Source organism: Plecotus auritus (genome assembly GCF_963455305.1).
Source record: "Plecotus auritus genome assembly, chromosome: 10".
NCBI lineage: Eukaryota > Metazoa > Chordata > Mammalia > Chiroptera > Vespertilionidae > Plecotus > Plecotus auritus.
Window position 1 is genome coordinate 6,922,693 of NC_137785.1, and position 15,943 is coordinate 6,938,635.

The 15,943-nt window shown below is 42.4% G+C and overlaps 1 protein-coding gene across 2 annotated transcripts in view; it reads right to left on the reverse strand.

Moving 5' to 3' along the window:
* Positions 1 to 7,338: 7,338 nt before the first annotated feature.
* The window catches only part of LOC308236426 (uncharacterized protein), a 34,628-nt gene continuing 26,023 nt past the window's right edge, over positions 7,339 to 15,943 (reverse strand). Inside the window, exons 6-8 of one of the 2 annotated variants that reach the window (XM_080646097.1) lie at positions 14,092 to 14,165; positions 12,815 to 12,970; positions 7,339 to 10,120 (exon numbers count right to left, since the gene is read on the reverse strand). In XM_080646097.1, the coding sequence (XP_080502223.1) occupies positions 10,007 to 10,120; positions 12,815 to 12,970; positions 14,092 to 14,165 (344 nt within the window). In that variant the 3' untranslated portion in view covers positions 7,339 to 10,006. Of the gene's footprint in view, positions 10,121 to 10,400; positions 12,971 to 14,091; positions 14,166 to 15,943 lie in introns of those variants that run through there. The other variant, XM_080646096.1, reaches the window with a different exon arrangement.

Here is a 15,943-nt window from a genome sequence, read left to right on the forward strand (position 1 = left end):
CATGCTCCTCCCTTGCGGGATGGGCGGGGCCAGAGCCTGAGCTGAGCGAATCCCGATGGGGGAGGGGCCGAGCTGCAGGGACAGAGGGAGGGAGGGCGGGGCAGGAGCAGGGGGGCAGCCCTGGTTCCCTCACCTCCTCCCACAGGGACAGCCCTTCCTGGTGGAGTTTCCACGTCATTGTTGGGGTTTGGCTGGTGACGGGCTGTGAAAGGATTCACAAGGGAGAGAAGAGACAGGAGCAGGGAGAGGGCGTTTATTTTACTTCTTTAAAGGGAGGAAAGGGCCAGGTGCCCTTTGATGGCACAAGGCTCCCCAGGTAGAGGGGCTGTTCTTTTATTAGGGTGCTAGCGAGTAAATGGCAGCTGTGGCAAAGCATAAAGAGGGGAGGAGGAATCTGGAATTCACACAGAAGTTTCCAGATCCCAGAGGCTGTGCTTAGAGCTACTGGCTGGCCTGCCCTTCAGCTGCAGATGTCCCAGGAGGTGTCTTTCCCAGGATCTTCACAGGCCGGTCACACATTCTTACAGTGAAGTGACAGAGAATTCAAAAGGCGGGCAGATTGGGTTTGAAACCAGAAACTTCCTGCCTCTGATTTGCCTGGATCCTTAAACCCTCAGTGAGGAGGGGGAGGGGAAGGGCAGCCTGCTCTCTCAGCCCCTCCCTGTCCCCCCATCTGAATGGAGACGCAGCTTGAGTTAGGGAAGCAGGTGGATGGGGGTGTCAGAGACAGACCCAGATATCCATTCATGGTTAGGCACCTGATGACATAAGGTCCCAAACAACACTGTGGGGGAGATAGTTTTATTCAGGTGTTTTCAAGGGATAAAAATTTTGTGTGTAAGTTGTGGTCTTTGGAAGTTTTTGTGTTCTGGGAGTGCATTTTGATATGAATGTCATTAATTTAGTAATCCCTATACCCTAATGTAGACTCCCTCCTGTTAGTATTCCTTATATTTGGGAAACAAAATAATTTAAAAATCAACAATATTTTAAAGTTATAAAAATAATAACTATTATAAGTTTACTTAGTCTCATCACCATTTTTTTATTTTGATTATTTTCCAATATTGTTATGAATATAGATATTCCCTGGAGCTTTATGAAACTATTTACTTTAGAGTAAGTAATTTAGAGTAAATCAGACCAGAGGATTATGTTTAACCTATATAAATATTTATTTCACTTTAGGTTTAGGCCAATAAAATATCAACCCTCAGTATTGCCACCCAAAGCCAGAAAACACACCACATATAACTAACAGACAAATATGTCAAGACCAATCCATTCTACAAAGACAGTGAAAGACTTCTGTGCTGAAAATGACACAATGCTAAATTGAGACATTCCTTAATATTCCGTGTTCTACAGAGTAAGTAGATTACCTATTAAAATTCCAAGGCAATGTTGTCTGTGGACAGCCAAAGAGATGTGAGACAGCCAAAACACTTCAAATACAGAAAAGTTGGAAGATTCATTTTTTTACACTGAGAAACATTTTACAAAGCAAGAGTAAGCAAGTGGGTGTGATCCTGGATTAACACAGATCCATACACCAATGGGACGGAGGGGAATGCCCTGACAGAAACCCCGATGAAGCCTTACCTGCATCAAACAGGAGCCTTCTCTGTGGCAGAGGATACAATCCACAGGGGCAAATGCAACCTCCAGAAATGGTGTGTTAAGAGTGATCTCCAAATTTCAGACATTCCTGTGGATTTCCTCCTTGAAATCGATAATGGAATGAAACACCCTCGGGCAATGATGTCTGCTGGTCAACATCCCACTCCATTCCCAATAGTGAACTTTGGAAGTCAGTGACAAACTCATTTAACTTCAAATCTATATACTGTATATAGAAGCCTAAGCGACCCTTATGACCAGTTGACTGAAGGACTGGTTGACTGAAGGACCGGTCACCATGATGCTCATTACCCACCAGGGAGCAGACACTCAATGCAGAAGCTGCCCCTTGGTGGTCAGTGTGCTCCCACAGCCAACCTCCCGTGGCCCCTCCCCCGGACTGGGCAAGATGGCCCTGATCAGCCCTGATCAATGGCCAGGCCAAGGGACCCCACCTGTGTACAAATTTGTGCACAGGACCTCTAGTATATTATAAAAGTATTCAGAAAGATTTCCAGGTTTGTTGGAAAATAACCGTTGCAAATACAAGTACAAAATAAGACAAATACATAAAGACCAATCCATTCTACAAAGACAGTGAAAGACTTCTACACTGAAAATGCCATAACAATGCTAAAGAAAGCAGATACAAATAAATTTAGACATTCCTTAATATTCCCTCTTCTACAGAATAAGTAGATTACCCATCAAAATTCCAAGGCAATTTTGGCTGTGGACAGCCAAAGAGATGTGGGACAGCCAAAACACTTCAAATATAGAAAAGTTGGAAGATTCACTTTTTTACACTGAGAAACATTTTACAAAGGAAGAGTAACCAAGTGGTAGTGATCCTGGATTAACACATATACATACACAAATGGAACAGAGGAGAATGCCAGCAGCTAATTTGCCCCCACCTTCCGCTGGGCCATGCAGGCAGATGTTGGTAGTGAGGCTGAAGCAACTCGGCCAGAACTGGGATCTCAGGGAGGGGCTGGAGGTGGGGAGGGGCTTGAACCCAGGAACATGATTGCAATTGGAATTCATGTAAGCACTTTCGTTAAACAAAGAGTTGCAATGGTCTGTGTGAGGAGGAAGAACTAGAAGGTGAAACTTCAACTCTCCCTGGGTAGACGGGCAATTTCATACACCAGCAGCCTTTCCTGCTCCCTTCCTCATTCCCCAGGGAGACCAAGACTCAACATGGCTGAGTTCCAGAGCCTTTCAGAGGGACACGACCTGGGATATGAGACTTGGGTGCCTAAGACATGTGATCATTTAGGACAATAGCATTGCTTTAAAATAAACCTCTTAAAGAAAATGGAGGTAAACTGTATTACTAAAACAAATGTTGTGTCCAACACTTGAATTAAATTACCTTAAATACTGTTTTTTCACTACACACCTTTTATTATTTCATGAAGCATTTGAATGTAATACCTATTCCAAATTTAAATAAACACATCAGAAAGAAACATTGCCAACTTAGTTCAAAAAAAAATATTGAACTATCCTTTCTTGATAATATTATCTATATAAAAATCCAAGAATATGTAAAGACAGGTTATTCTATCTCTTTTTATCAGGACCCACTTCTATCAGATTAGGACCCCACTCTTGTGACCTCATATAACTTTAATGACCTCCCTAAACCCCCTATCTACAAATACAGACATATTGGGGGTTAGGCCTTCAAAATATTGATTTTGAGGGAACACAATTCAGTCCTTAACAGTCAGCATCTCAAGTTCATTATCTGTTATGTAAACCACCCAAAACTGAATCTCTTAATGCAACAATATTTCATATTTCTTATCAGTCTCTGGGTTGCCCAGGTGGTTCTTCTGCTTGCTATTGGCAAAAGGTTTGTCAACTTTTTCACTAGATCAAAACATGGTTTTCCAAAACAAAACAAAAAAACCCCACATGATTTCTCCTGCTTCCAGACTTCAATCCTAGTTCCCTCACTTGCAGTGAGTGTCCACTAACAGTCTCCTTCCAGCCTTTATGCACCTGCCAGTCCCAAGGCCATCTCACACGCATTAGGTTTTTATTACTGAGCAGCCGCAAGACAGATGGAGACGCAGATACTGGTTCCTTCCTGGAACCCGCAACAGACCAGTACACCAGACATATGGTGACACAGATACTAGATCCTTCCTGGAACCCGTGACGGACCAGTGCACCAGGCAGATGGTGACACAGATACTGGTTCCTTCCTGGAACCCGTGATGGACCAGTGCACCAGGCAGATGGTGACACAGATACTGGTTCCTTCCTGGAACCCGGGTCAGACCAGTGCACCAGGCAGATGGTGACACAGATACTGGTTCCTTCCTGGAACCCGTGACGGACCAGTGCACCAGGCAGATGGTGACACAGATACTGGTTCCTTCCTGGAACCCGTGACGGACCAGTGCACCAGGCAGATGGTGACATAGATACTGGTTCCTTCCTGGAAACTCCCACAGCTCATGCTCCCCCGCCCTCACTGAACAGCTGTATAAAAAAAGTGCCTCAACTCCCTTTTGGCGAGGGTTCACTGGCCCCACCCTCCGACCAGTGACCCTCGCCGGAGTGCAGATTAAAGTTCCTCCTTTTGACTTGCCTGGCTCTCCGACCTTGTTTCCTGTGCCTCGAACCTTACAGAGGGAATCACGGGAATTCAGTTTTCCAGATCCCAGAGGCTGTGCTTAGAGCCACTGGTTGGTCTGCCCTTCAGCTGCACATGTCCCAGGGAGGTGTCTTTCCCAGGAACTTCACAAGGCAGTAACACATTCTTACAATGAAGTTACAGAAAATTCCAAAGGCAGGCAGATTGGGTTTGAAACCAGAAAATTCCTGCCTCCAATTTCCCATCAGTCCTTAAAACCTCAGTGAGGAGGGGGGAGTGGGGCGGGCAGCCTGCTCTCTCAGCCCCTCGGTCTTGCCATTGAAGAAGAGGCAGCTGGAACTAAGGAAGTCAGCCATCTCTGCGGGTAATTACCAGGTGCTTTTCATAGTGAATGGAAGGTTACAGCAAAGAAAAAGGCCTTCCATTTTCCTCCTGACAATCATCACTCCTGTCATTTGTAACATTGCTGTCCAAAAACACATGGGGACCCTTCAAGGATGCAATTTTGGATACGGTCTTCCCCACACACATTATACCGTTAAGGTTTCTCTTAGATGGATATTGACTGATGTTTAACTCTCGGTGAAATACATTGCCCGATTCCTCATATCTTAACATCTTCCCATCAATATAAGAAACATTCAAAACTATAAAGAATTCTTGTGGGTTTATTTGAGCCCAACTGTCCACAAATGCCAGGAAGCAAAATTTCAACAAATTGAGATAATGTTCCACAGTACAGCAGTTGTGCACCTTATTTTATACATTATAATTAAGAGAAGATGCAAGTGGGTTATATGAAATCTACTGGTGATAGATTAGGGAGGTGGGGGAGAGCCGAGTGGGAAAGCCTCTGGGAGTGGATGAAAAGTAAAATGATTGACACATGTCTTTTATGTAAGTACACACCTTAATTAACAGTGAAAATTAACATAATAATGAGAGGGTTTCTGGTCAGCCCCTGGGGCACTGGTTGTGTCCTGAGGGCTCTGGAAAGGGGGAAGTTACCCTGATATTCCAAAGGAATGTGATTCTGGGTGCAAAAGACAATAGACAGGCTTAGGCAAGGATTCCCTCTTATTAGGGAAGATTCTTGCCTAGGACCTGACTAATGTTAGGTTTGGTCAAGCAATTGAATTGATACCCCTCCCCTGGGAACTGGCTTTTCAGCCCATTTCACTATGGACATTCTCTGCTGAAACCATATTTCACTTTCGGGAACCACATTCCATTATCTCCTCTTGTGGTATGCATAAAGAATTCTTCACCCAGAAAAACCCTACCAAAAGTCCTTTAAAAGCCTGTGACTCCTGTCACTGGGTTTTGGAGCCATCCAGGCTCAGCCCCCTGGTGAGGGGATGATTGAATAAATTTGTAATCCCTCACCACTCTGGCCTGGTGCCTTCCTCCTTTGATATCCTAACATTTGGTGCCAAAACCCGGGAGGGTTCTAAAGGGATGGGGAGCCAGTGCCCTGGCTTCGCTTGCCCTGAGTTTGCTACTTGGAGAGCAGTAGGCAGTGTCAGCTCGTCTGTCCTGGGATTACCTCTGATTCCTACTCAAGTGACTTGATTGCCAGCCTCAATCAGGCCTCCTTACCTTATTTTTTAAAAATAAATCTTTATTGTTCAGATTACTACAATTGTTCGTCTTTTTCCCCCCATAGCTCCCCTCCACCCAGTTCCCACCCCACCCTCTGCCCTTACCTGCCCCCCACTGTCCTCATCCATAGGTGTACGATTTTTATCTAATCTCTTCCCCCACCTCCCACACCATTTCCCCCCTGAGAATTGTCAGTCCACTCCCTTTATATACCCCTGATTCTCTTATATTCACCAGATTATTCTGTTCCTCAGATTTTCAATTCACTTGATTTTTAGATTCACTTGTTGATAGATATGTATTTGTTGTTCATAATTTTTATCTTTACCTTTTTCTTCTTCTTCCTCTTCTTAAAGAATACCTTTCAGCATTTCATATAATACTGGTTTGGTGGTGATGAATTCCCTTAGCTTTTTCTTGTCTGTGAAGCTCTTTATCTGACCTTCAATTCTGAATGATAGCTTTGCTGGGTAGAGTAATCTTGGTTGTAGGTTCTTGGTATTCATCACTTTGAATATTTCTTGCCACTCCCGTCTGGCCTGCATAGTTTCTGTTGAGAAATCAGCTGACAATCGTATGGGTGCTCCCTTGTAGGTAACTGCTTTTCTCTTGCTGCTTTTAATATTCTTTGTCTTTTACTCTTGGCATTTTAATTATGATGTGTCTTGGTGTGGTCCTCTTTGTATTCCTTTTGTTTGGGATTCTGTGCGCTTCTTGGACTTGTAAATCTTTTTGTTTCAGCAGGTGGGGGAAGTTTTTGGTCATTATTTCTTCCAATAGGTTTTCAGTATCTTGCTCTCTTTCTTCTGGCACCCCCATAATTCGGATGTTGCTACGCTTAAGGTTGTCCCACAGGGTCCTTACACTATCTTCAAATTTTTGGATTCTTTTTTCTTTTCTGAGTGTTTTTTGATTCGTTGTATTTCAACTCTTTGACTTCATTCTTGTGGTCCTCTAGTCTGCTGTTTGTTCTCTGTATAATATTTTTATTTCAATCAGTGAATGTTTAATTTCTAGCTGGTCCTTTTTCATATCCTCCAGGGTCTCATTAAATTTATCGGCCTTTTCTAGGAAATTCTTGAAAAACCTTATAACCGTGGTTTTGAACTCTATATCTAGTAGTTTGTTTTCCTCCATTTCTTTCATTTGTGATGTTTCTTTGTCTCCGGATTTTTGCTGCTTTCCTGAGTTGGTAGAGTAGCTTTGTGTGGTAGGTGTCTTCTTGGGCACAGTGGCTCAGCCTCCCCAGTTACCTGAGGTGGACACTCTTTTTTTTAAAACATATTTTATTGATATTTTACAGAGAGGACGGGAGAGGGATAGAGAGCTAGAAACATCGATGAGAGAGAAACATCGATCAGCTGCCTCCTGCACACCTCCCACTGGGGATGTGCCCGCAACCAAGGTACATGCCCTTGACCGGAATCGAACCCGGGACCCTCCAGTCCGCAGGCCGACGCTCTATCCACTGAGTCAAACCGGTTTCGGCATGAGGTGGACACTCTTGATGCACCCCTTTGTGGACTCTGTGCTCAGCCTTGTTGTAGTTAAGTCTTGATTGTTGTTGGTTTCACTGGATTTGACCTCTAGGCCAAATGGCTGTGAGGACCAGCTGTGTCTACGCTGGAAACACTTCTGTGCTGGAGACACTCTTATGAGGTAAGACTTGTAAAATTGCAACAGCCTCTGTGCCCAGCTTGGATGCAGCAGAGTTTCAGGGCGGAGCAGACAGCCTTGGTTTCTCGTCAGCCCTGCCCTATTAAGCCCCTGGGTCTCAGTGTCCCTTGGTAATCGCTGCAAGCACCTCTGAGAGAAAGCCGCCCTTGAGTTTCGCCTGCTGCCAGACAGTCCAGTTTCTCCCCAAATGAGACGGGGTTCGCAGAAACTTGCCTGGAACTGGAGTTCAACGCAGTCAGGAGCTTCTGCCTCCCTCCCGCTTTAGAAAGCCAGCCGTGCACTCAGCCTCCCGTGCATTCAGCAGGCAGTCCTCTGCGCGCGCGCGTACCTCCAGAACTCTGCCTTCCACAGCTCCTGAGTCTCAGTGTGCTTTCTTTTTCCTGACAATCCAGATTCACCCTGAATGAGTCTGGTTTCCCAGGGTCTCACCCGGGACTGGAGTTGAGTGCAGTCGGGAGTTTCCTTCTACTTCCCGCTTTAGAAAGCCAGCCACGCACTCAGCCTCCTGTGCACACAGCTGCCCGTCCTCTCTGCGTGAGAGCCTCCGTATCTCAGCCTTTTGCAGCTCCTCTGAGTCTCAATGTGCTTTCCTCTTTTCTTCTAGTTGTAGAACTTCCATTCAGCCAGCTTTCCTGTGGTTCTGGATGGTGTCCATTTTGTCTTTTAGTCGTAGTTTTGATATTGTTGTGCGAGGCAGCAGTTTAGGTGTTTACATATGCTGCCATCTTGGTTTCTCAGGCCATCTTCCCTTATGGGGTCCCCCCCAGCCAGCCCAGGAGGGCACAGGAGTGGGCATCTCCCCTTCTTCATTGCTGAACCTCCATCCCACACTAGCCAATCTTCTCTAGGAGAGTGAAGTCCCACAATTTCCCTTGTCTCAAGTCTACTGCCCACTCTCTCTCACCTCCTTCTCGAAAGTCTCTCATCCAAAAGTCCTATTTGCTAGGCCAGAAGACTCCTCAGGCATTTGGCTTTGGGTCCTTCTGGATTGGGGCCACCTCTCCTTTCTCTTAGTGATGTGTTTAGCAACAGGGATGCCTGCCCTAAACAGTCACCTTTGGATTTGCGGTCTGTCGCTCACCCTTCCTCTCTGGTGGGCCATGCCACACTCCCTCTGCACACTCGTGGGATAGATCATGCCTAATCACCTCACTTTATTTTGTAACACTGTTTGGCCACAACATAAACTAGATCAGCGGTTGACAACTTTTCGGACCTCATGGACCACCAGTGGACTGCAGACCACCAGTTGGTGATCACTAAAATAAATAACAAGTGTCAATGGCATGAAAACAGCACTTTCAATTTTATCACATGGGGTAATTTAGATAATCATCATTGCAATGGAAAATGGTCAGAGATTCCCTATGTCAGGCCTTTTTCATCCTTCAATCCCAATCCTCTTTCTCAGTCCTGCTCTACCCATGAGTCTTCCTCCCGCACACAAAACATCATACCCCTAACACTTCTGATTCTGAATCTACTTTTGACCCAGCAGACTGCCAACCTCCACTCCCTTACACATCCCCTCTCCCACCTGCAGTAGATTCCCAAAACCAGACCCTCCTAACCAGCAACCACCTGCTCCCTCAGCCCGTGGAGCCCAACTCCCAAGAATGCAAGCTCCAAAACAGCCTTTTCCCATCTAACACTTGTTCTCATGCCACCTAAAGATTGCCTTCCTCAACAGCCTCTTCTATGCCCACGCCAACTCAACCCCTGAGGAAGGTAGCAGGAACTGAGGACACAGTTTGAGTCCACGTCCCATTCCCTATGTCCAGCCTCACACAGATTGAGAGGCATCTCAGGTCTTTTTCCACTGACCCGACCAACTTTACTAAGGAATTTGAGTGCTTGACCCAGTGCTATGACCTAACCTGGCACGACATCTATATCCCCTTGTCCTCTTCTACAGAAATTTACCACCTTAGACTCCACCTCCCCAGATTTCAATATAAAATAGATAACACACTAAATACTTGTACATTTGGAAACGTCAAATCTTTTTATATATTCAAGTATACAAAATATTACCTAAGTACATTTAAAGTTTGGAGTACACTGTGTAATAAACCTTACGATGCAGAGAAATACCTGAAAGGCATTTTGGCTACCAATCCAGTATAAATTCAGTGATCCATTAAAATTCATAAACAATTACAAACTTCGATAAAGTTTTTACATCTTTTAAGTCACTTTAAGACATAAATTCCTTGGAATTTTGTAAACTATATATATCTTTTTAAAGTCCTTCCTCCTATATCATAAATGCTGTACTTTTACCCAATTACAATCCCTGGTATTCACTGAAGCTGTAGGTCCAATTATTCGATTTCCCACATTCTTCAATTTTAAGGTTTCCCTCTAGAATGAATTCCAATGTGAGGAAAAATCTACAGATGCTGATTAAAGACTGCCAGACCGCCCTGACCGGTTTGGCTCAGTGGATAGAGCGTCAGCATGCGGACTGAAGGGTCCCAGGTTCGATTCCGGTCAAGGGCATGTATCTTGGTTAAGGGCACATCCCGAGTGGGGGGTGTGCAGGAGGCATCTGATCGATGTTTCGCTCATCGATGTTTCTAACTCTATATCCCTCTCCCTTCCTCTCTGTAAAATATCAATAAAATATATGTATATTAAAAAAAAAGTTGTATTGTTTCTCCCCAGTATGAATTCTGATGTTGGTTAAGGTTTGCATACTGAGTAAACTTTCCCACATTATTTATATCTGCTGGGCTTCGATCCAGTAATAATTATCAGATGTTGTATGAGATACAAATGAGGATATACACTTTGACATATGCCTCATAGTTTTTAAGGCATAATTTTAACATTTTCAAAGACACTCCAACCATGGTTAAATCTTTGGATGAAAAGATTTTTTTTTAAAGTTACACTCCCATAAGATGTTTAACATTCTTTTTTTTTTTTTAACATATATTTTTATTGGTTTTTTCTTTTTTTTTTTTTTTTACAGAGAGAAAGGGAGAGGGATAGAGAGCCAGAAACATCAATGAGAGAGAAACATCAATCAGCTGCCTCCTGCACACTCCCTACTGGGCATGTGCCCGCAACCAAGGCACATGCCCCTGACCAGAATCGAACCTGGGACCCTTGAGTCCACAGGCTGATGCTCTATCTGCCAAGCCAAACCAGCCAGGGCTGGATGAAAAGTTTATATTATTGCTATTTCTCTTTAGAATAATTACAAAAATGTTAAGTTTGACCACAGGCTAATGTCTTTCTCACATTTTTTACAGTGTAAGGCTTCCCTCCATTATAAAATCTCTGATATTCCGTGAGTTTTGAGCTAGAGATAAACGCTCTAGCCCATTCTCTACATTTGTAAGGTCTCTTTTTGTTCTAAAGTTGATCAAGTAGAGTAATACATTGCCTTTTAAAGGCTTTTCACATTATTCACATTCAAAGGTTTCTTTCCAGTATGAATTCTGTGATGTTCATTAAGTTCTCACCGCTGGTCAAGGACTTACCATGCTCCTCACATCTGTAAGACTTCTCTCAAGTATGAACTCCCTGATGTAGAGTAAGGCAGGAACACTGATAAATGGCTTTGTTACATTTTCTACATGTATAAGGCTTCTCTCCAGAATGAACTGTGTGATGCTTAGTAAGGACTGAGGACTTGCAAAAGGATTTGCCACATTCTCTACATTTGAAAGAACTCTCTCCAGTATGAACTCTCTGATGTTGATTACGGGATGAGGAATAGCTGAAGGCTTTGCCACATTCTCTACATTTGAAAGGCTTCTCTCCAGTATGAACTCTCTGATGTTGATTACAGGATGAGGAGTAGCTGAAGGCTTTGCCACATTCTCTACATTTATAAGGCTTCTCTCCATGGTTAAGTCTCCGATGAGATGTAAGGTGTGAGGACCAGCTAAAGGCTTTGCCACATTCTATACATTTATAAGACTTCTCTCTAGAATGAACTCTCTGATGCCTAGTAACGTCTGAGGACCTGCCAAAGGATTTGCCACATTCTCTACATTTATAAGGCTTCTCCCCCGTGTGAATTATCTGATGACAAGAAAGGTGTGAGTACTGGCTAAAGGCTTTGCCACATTCTATACATTTATAAGGCTTCTCACCAGTATGAACTCTCTGATGTTTATTAAGGGATGAGGATTGTGTGAAGGCTTTACCACATTCTCTACATTTGTAAGGCTTCTCTCCAGTATGAACTCTCTGGTGTCGATTAAGCTTTGTGGACTCACTGAACGCTTTGCCACATTCTCTACATTTATAAGGCTTCTCTCCAGTATGAACTCTCTGATGCATTGTAAGGTTTGAGCTCCTGCGAAAGGATTTGCCACATTCTCTACATTTATAGGGCTTCTCTCCAGTATGAACTGTCTGATGCAGAGTAAGCATTGAGGGCCTGCAAAAGGATTTGCCACATTCTCTACCTTTAATGGGCTTCTCTCCAGTATGAACTCTCTGATGCAGATTAAGATGTGAGGACAAGGTGAAGGCTTTGCCACATTCTCTACATTTATAAAGCTTCTCTCCAGTATGAATTCTCTGACGCAGAGTAAGCTCTGAGGGCCTGCGAAAGGATTTGCCACATTCTCTATATTTATAAGGCTTCTCTCCAGGGAGAACTCTCTGATGATAAGTAAGGTGTGAAAACTGGCTAAAGGCTTTGCCACATTCTCTACATTTATATGGCTTCTCTCTAGAATGAACTCTCTGATGCCTAGTAAGTTCTGAGGGCCTGCCAAAGGATTTGCCACATTCTTTACATTTACAAGGCTTCTCGCCAGTATGAAGTCTCTGATGCAAAATAAGGTTTGAGGGCCAGCTAAAGGCTTTCCCACATTCTGAACATTTATAATACTTTTCTCCTGTATGCTTTCTATGATGTTGAGTATGTCTTGAGGATTGACTAAAGTCTGTTCCATTTTCCCTGAGTTTATAAAATTTTGCAATAGTATGAATTCTTCCCTTATGTACAATAAGAGATGAATGACATTTAAAGGCTTTGCCACATGCTTTACATTTGTAAGGCTTCTCTCCAGTATGAATTTTCTGATTTACACTGCAACCTGAAGGTGAAATACATGTTTTACCAGAACCTTTACATTTATAAGGTTTTTCTCTATTATGCATTTTTTCCATTATATTTAGATTGAATATTTGATGGAAGACTCTCCAACACGGATTCCATTTGTAAGCCTCCTCCCCAGTATAAATATTCTCTTGTTCAGGGTAATTTGAAGATTGCTGAAAAGACTGGATACATTTACATACTTTGTGTGTCTTCTCCACTATAGGAATAACCTGATGTATGTTGTGATTGGACATTTGGTCAAAGACTTTTCCACTTTTATAATGCTCCTCTGCAAACTCACTTGTCCGATGATTAAGATATGACTCTTCCTTAAGGTTTTTCCAATGTTCAATCCATTGATAACTACTACCTCCGTTATGTGTACTCTGGTGATAATGGGAGATAGAAAGACCTTTAGTGACAGTTATAATTTCATTAAACATGTATACTTGTTCCATAAGAACCATTTTGTGATACTCATTAAACCAAGATAGTTGTATAAATAAAGCTTTCCTAATATGTTAAAATTATACACAAAATATAAATACAAAACATTTATTGTAAGAGTAAGAAGGATGAATCCTTGTTTAAAAGATTACCAAACTGCCCCAGCTGGTTTGGCTCAGTGGACAGAGCGTCAGCCTGCAGACTGATTATGTCCGGGGTTCAATTCAGTCAAGGGCACAAGCCTGGGTTGTGGGCTCGATCCCCAGTAGGGGGCATTCAGGAGGCAGCTGATCAATGATTGTCTCTCATGATTGATGTTTCTCTCTTTCCCTCTCCCTTCCTCTCTGAAATCAATAAAAATATATTTTAAAATAACAATAATAATAATGAATAAATAAAAGATTAATAAATTGGCCTGCTGGAATGGCTCAGTGGCTGAGCTTCGACATATGAACACGAAGATCACAGTTCCATTCTCAGTAAGGGCACATGGCCCAGCTGCAGGATCAGTCCCCAGTGGAAGGCATGCAGGAGGAAACCAATGAATGATTCTCTCATCATTGATGTTTTTCTCTCCCTCTTCCTTTCCCTTACTCTTTAAAATCAATTAAAATATATTTTTAAATAAAAAAATCATAAAAGTGCCAAAATGAGCACATTTTAATTTTATAGGTACATTATAAATCTATACATTTTAGAAATGAATGACGAAGTTTAATCCCACCCTACAGTTTAAAGAATGGAAATGATTATTTACACTACAGACTATGCAAATTCCTAGTCTTTCCATATTTCATTTCCAAAAATGCGTTACAGTAAAAACTTGTTTTCAACCTTCGTGTGCACAAACACAGTGATCTGCCAATGTAACTGACTTTAAATTTTGAGGTTTCCCAAATGCATAACATACTTCACTTCCTTAGGTAAAAAGAAATTTATTTTGATAATTGTCCCAGATAAGTTGTTTATATTAATATCCTCCCTTCTTATCACACTCTTCTTCAAATTCCAAGGCTTTCATTAAGTGTACATTATCAAAGCAACACCTTTTATATCTTACCAGTATTATTTCAGAGAATAAATCTTGTATTCTGGGCCTTGGCATAAAGGCTCGGTTATCCGTAGATGGTATATCTGAAAGAAAACAAATTTTCAGTTTTGATAATCAGGTGAGTACATTTTGAACTTACCAGCAAGTAATGACCAAATGACATTTTGGAGTACTCTATGAGCCAGTGTAGGATTCAACGAAAGCTCAAGATAGGTACAATGAAGAAAACTCACATTGAAGGGGGAGAAAGAGTTGCTAACATTTGCCAATGATACCTGCTCCAACCCCCTGGCACACAATGGCAATATTATGAAAACACTCCCAATTCCCAGTTTCTTTGCTGGAGATAGATAGATAGAGAGATAGATAGATAGATAGAGGTCGAAGAACATGTGTCTGTTGTGCATGACACAGGATGAGAACAGAATGCCAGCACATGGTAAGTGTCCTGTAGTTGCTGCTACAAGAAACTGTTCGAGCACCACAAAGACTGCGGTAGTGAAGATGTATATCAGGCCTGAAAAGATACTGTGGGTCTGAGAAAAAAAACAGGGAACATTTCAACTGGGAAGTTAAACAGACAATCAAGCCAGGAATACAGATCCTGAAAACCATTTTGACAGAATACAAAGTGGGTTCCACAGATAGTTATTATTTGTTTCCTCCTGTAGAAAACATGTTTAGAACCCCGTTTGTTTATAATTCCTGAACCTAAACAAAAGATATCAAGTCATGCAAAGAAACAGAAAAAGTGTACCACCAGAAACACAAAATAAATGTAATCAAACTGGCACTACATTAATGGAAATATATCATTTACCAGTAAAAGAATGGAACTAAGTATCTTAAAGCGGAAAATGAGAAAAGAAAGACAACTATATAATATTACCAACATCTATATATATAATCTATATATGTAAAATTTAATATGCAAAGTCTCCCTTTGGGAGTTTGACCAATAGACAGGGAGTTTGATTGCTCGCTATGACATTCTCTAACCACCAGGAAACAGCTTGGAATAAAGGAAGGACCTGGCCGTCAGCTGACATCCAGGGAAATAAGGCCCCAGCTGAGAGCCAGGGAAGGAAGGCCCCAGCCTATAGCTGGAAGGCGCGATCGGCCCTCATCGCCAGCCAGGCCTTGTGACCCTACCCGTGCACAAATTTCATGCACTGGACTTCTAGTATATATATATATATATATATAAAAAAGTCTAAGTGACCGACCGTACATCCGTCCGACCACCCAGAACATATGACGCGCACTGGCAATTGAAAAATAAATATTGCCCTGACTGGTTTGGCTTAGTGGATAGCGCGTTGGCCTGCGGACTGAAGGGTCCCAGGTTCGATTCCAGGCAAGGGCATGTACCTTGGTTGCGGGCTCATCCCCAGTAGCGGTGTGCAGGAGGCAGCGGATCGATGTTTCTCTCTTGTTGATGTTTCTAACTCTCTATCCCTCTCCCTTCCTCTCTGTAAAAATTTAATAAAATATATTTAAAGAAATAAAAAAATAATAATAATAAATATGTGCGATATTTGTCCCCGTCTGACACTGGCCTCCCATTCAAATTAATTTGAAGACAGTTTCCCTTGATGCCAGCATTTGCGATGACTATTAATAAATCACAAGGACAAACTCTAGACAGAGTAGGAATATTCCTACCTGAATCCGTATTCAGACATGGCTAGTTATATGTCGCTTTGTCTCGAGTTCAAAGAGCATGTGACGTTAAAGTTAAAATTGTAAATACCTCATCACAAGGGTAATTAGTTAAGCCCTCGGGAAGTGTTTTTACTATTAAATGATTGATATCCTGTTAGGTGTTTTGTTAGTATTTCACTCTTTAATGTGGTATATA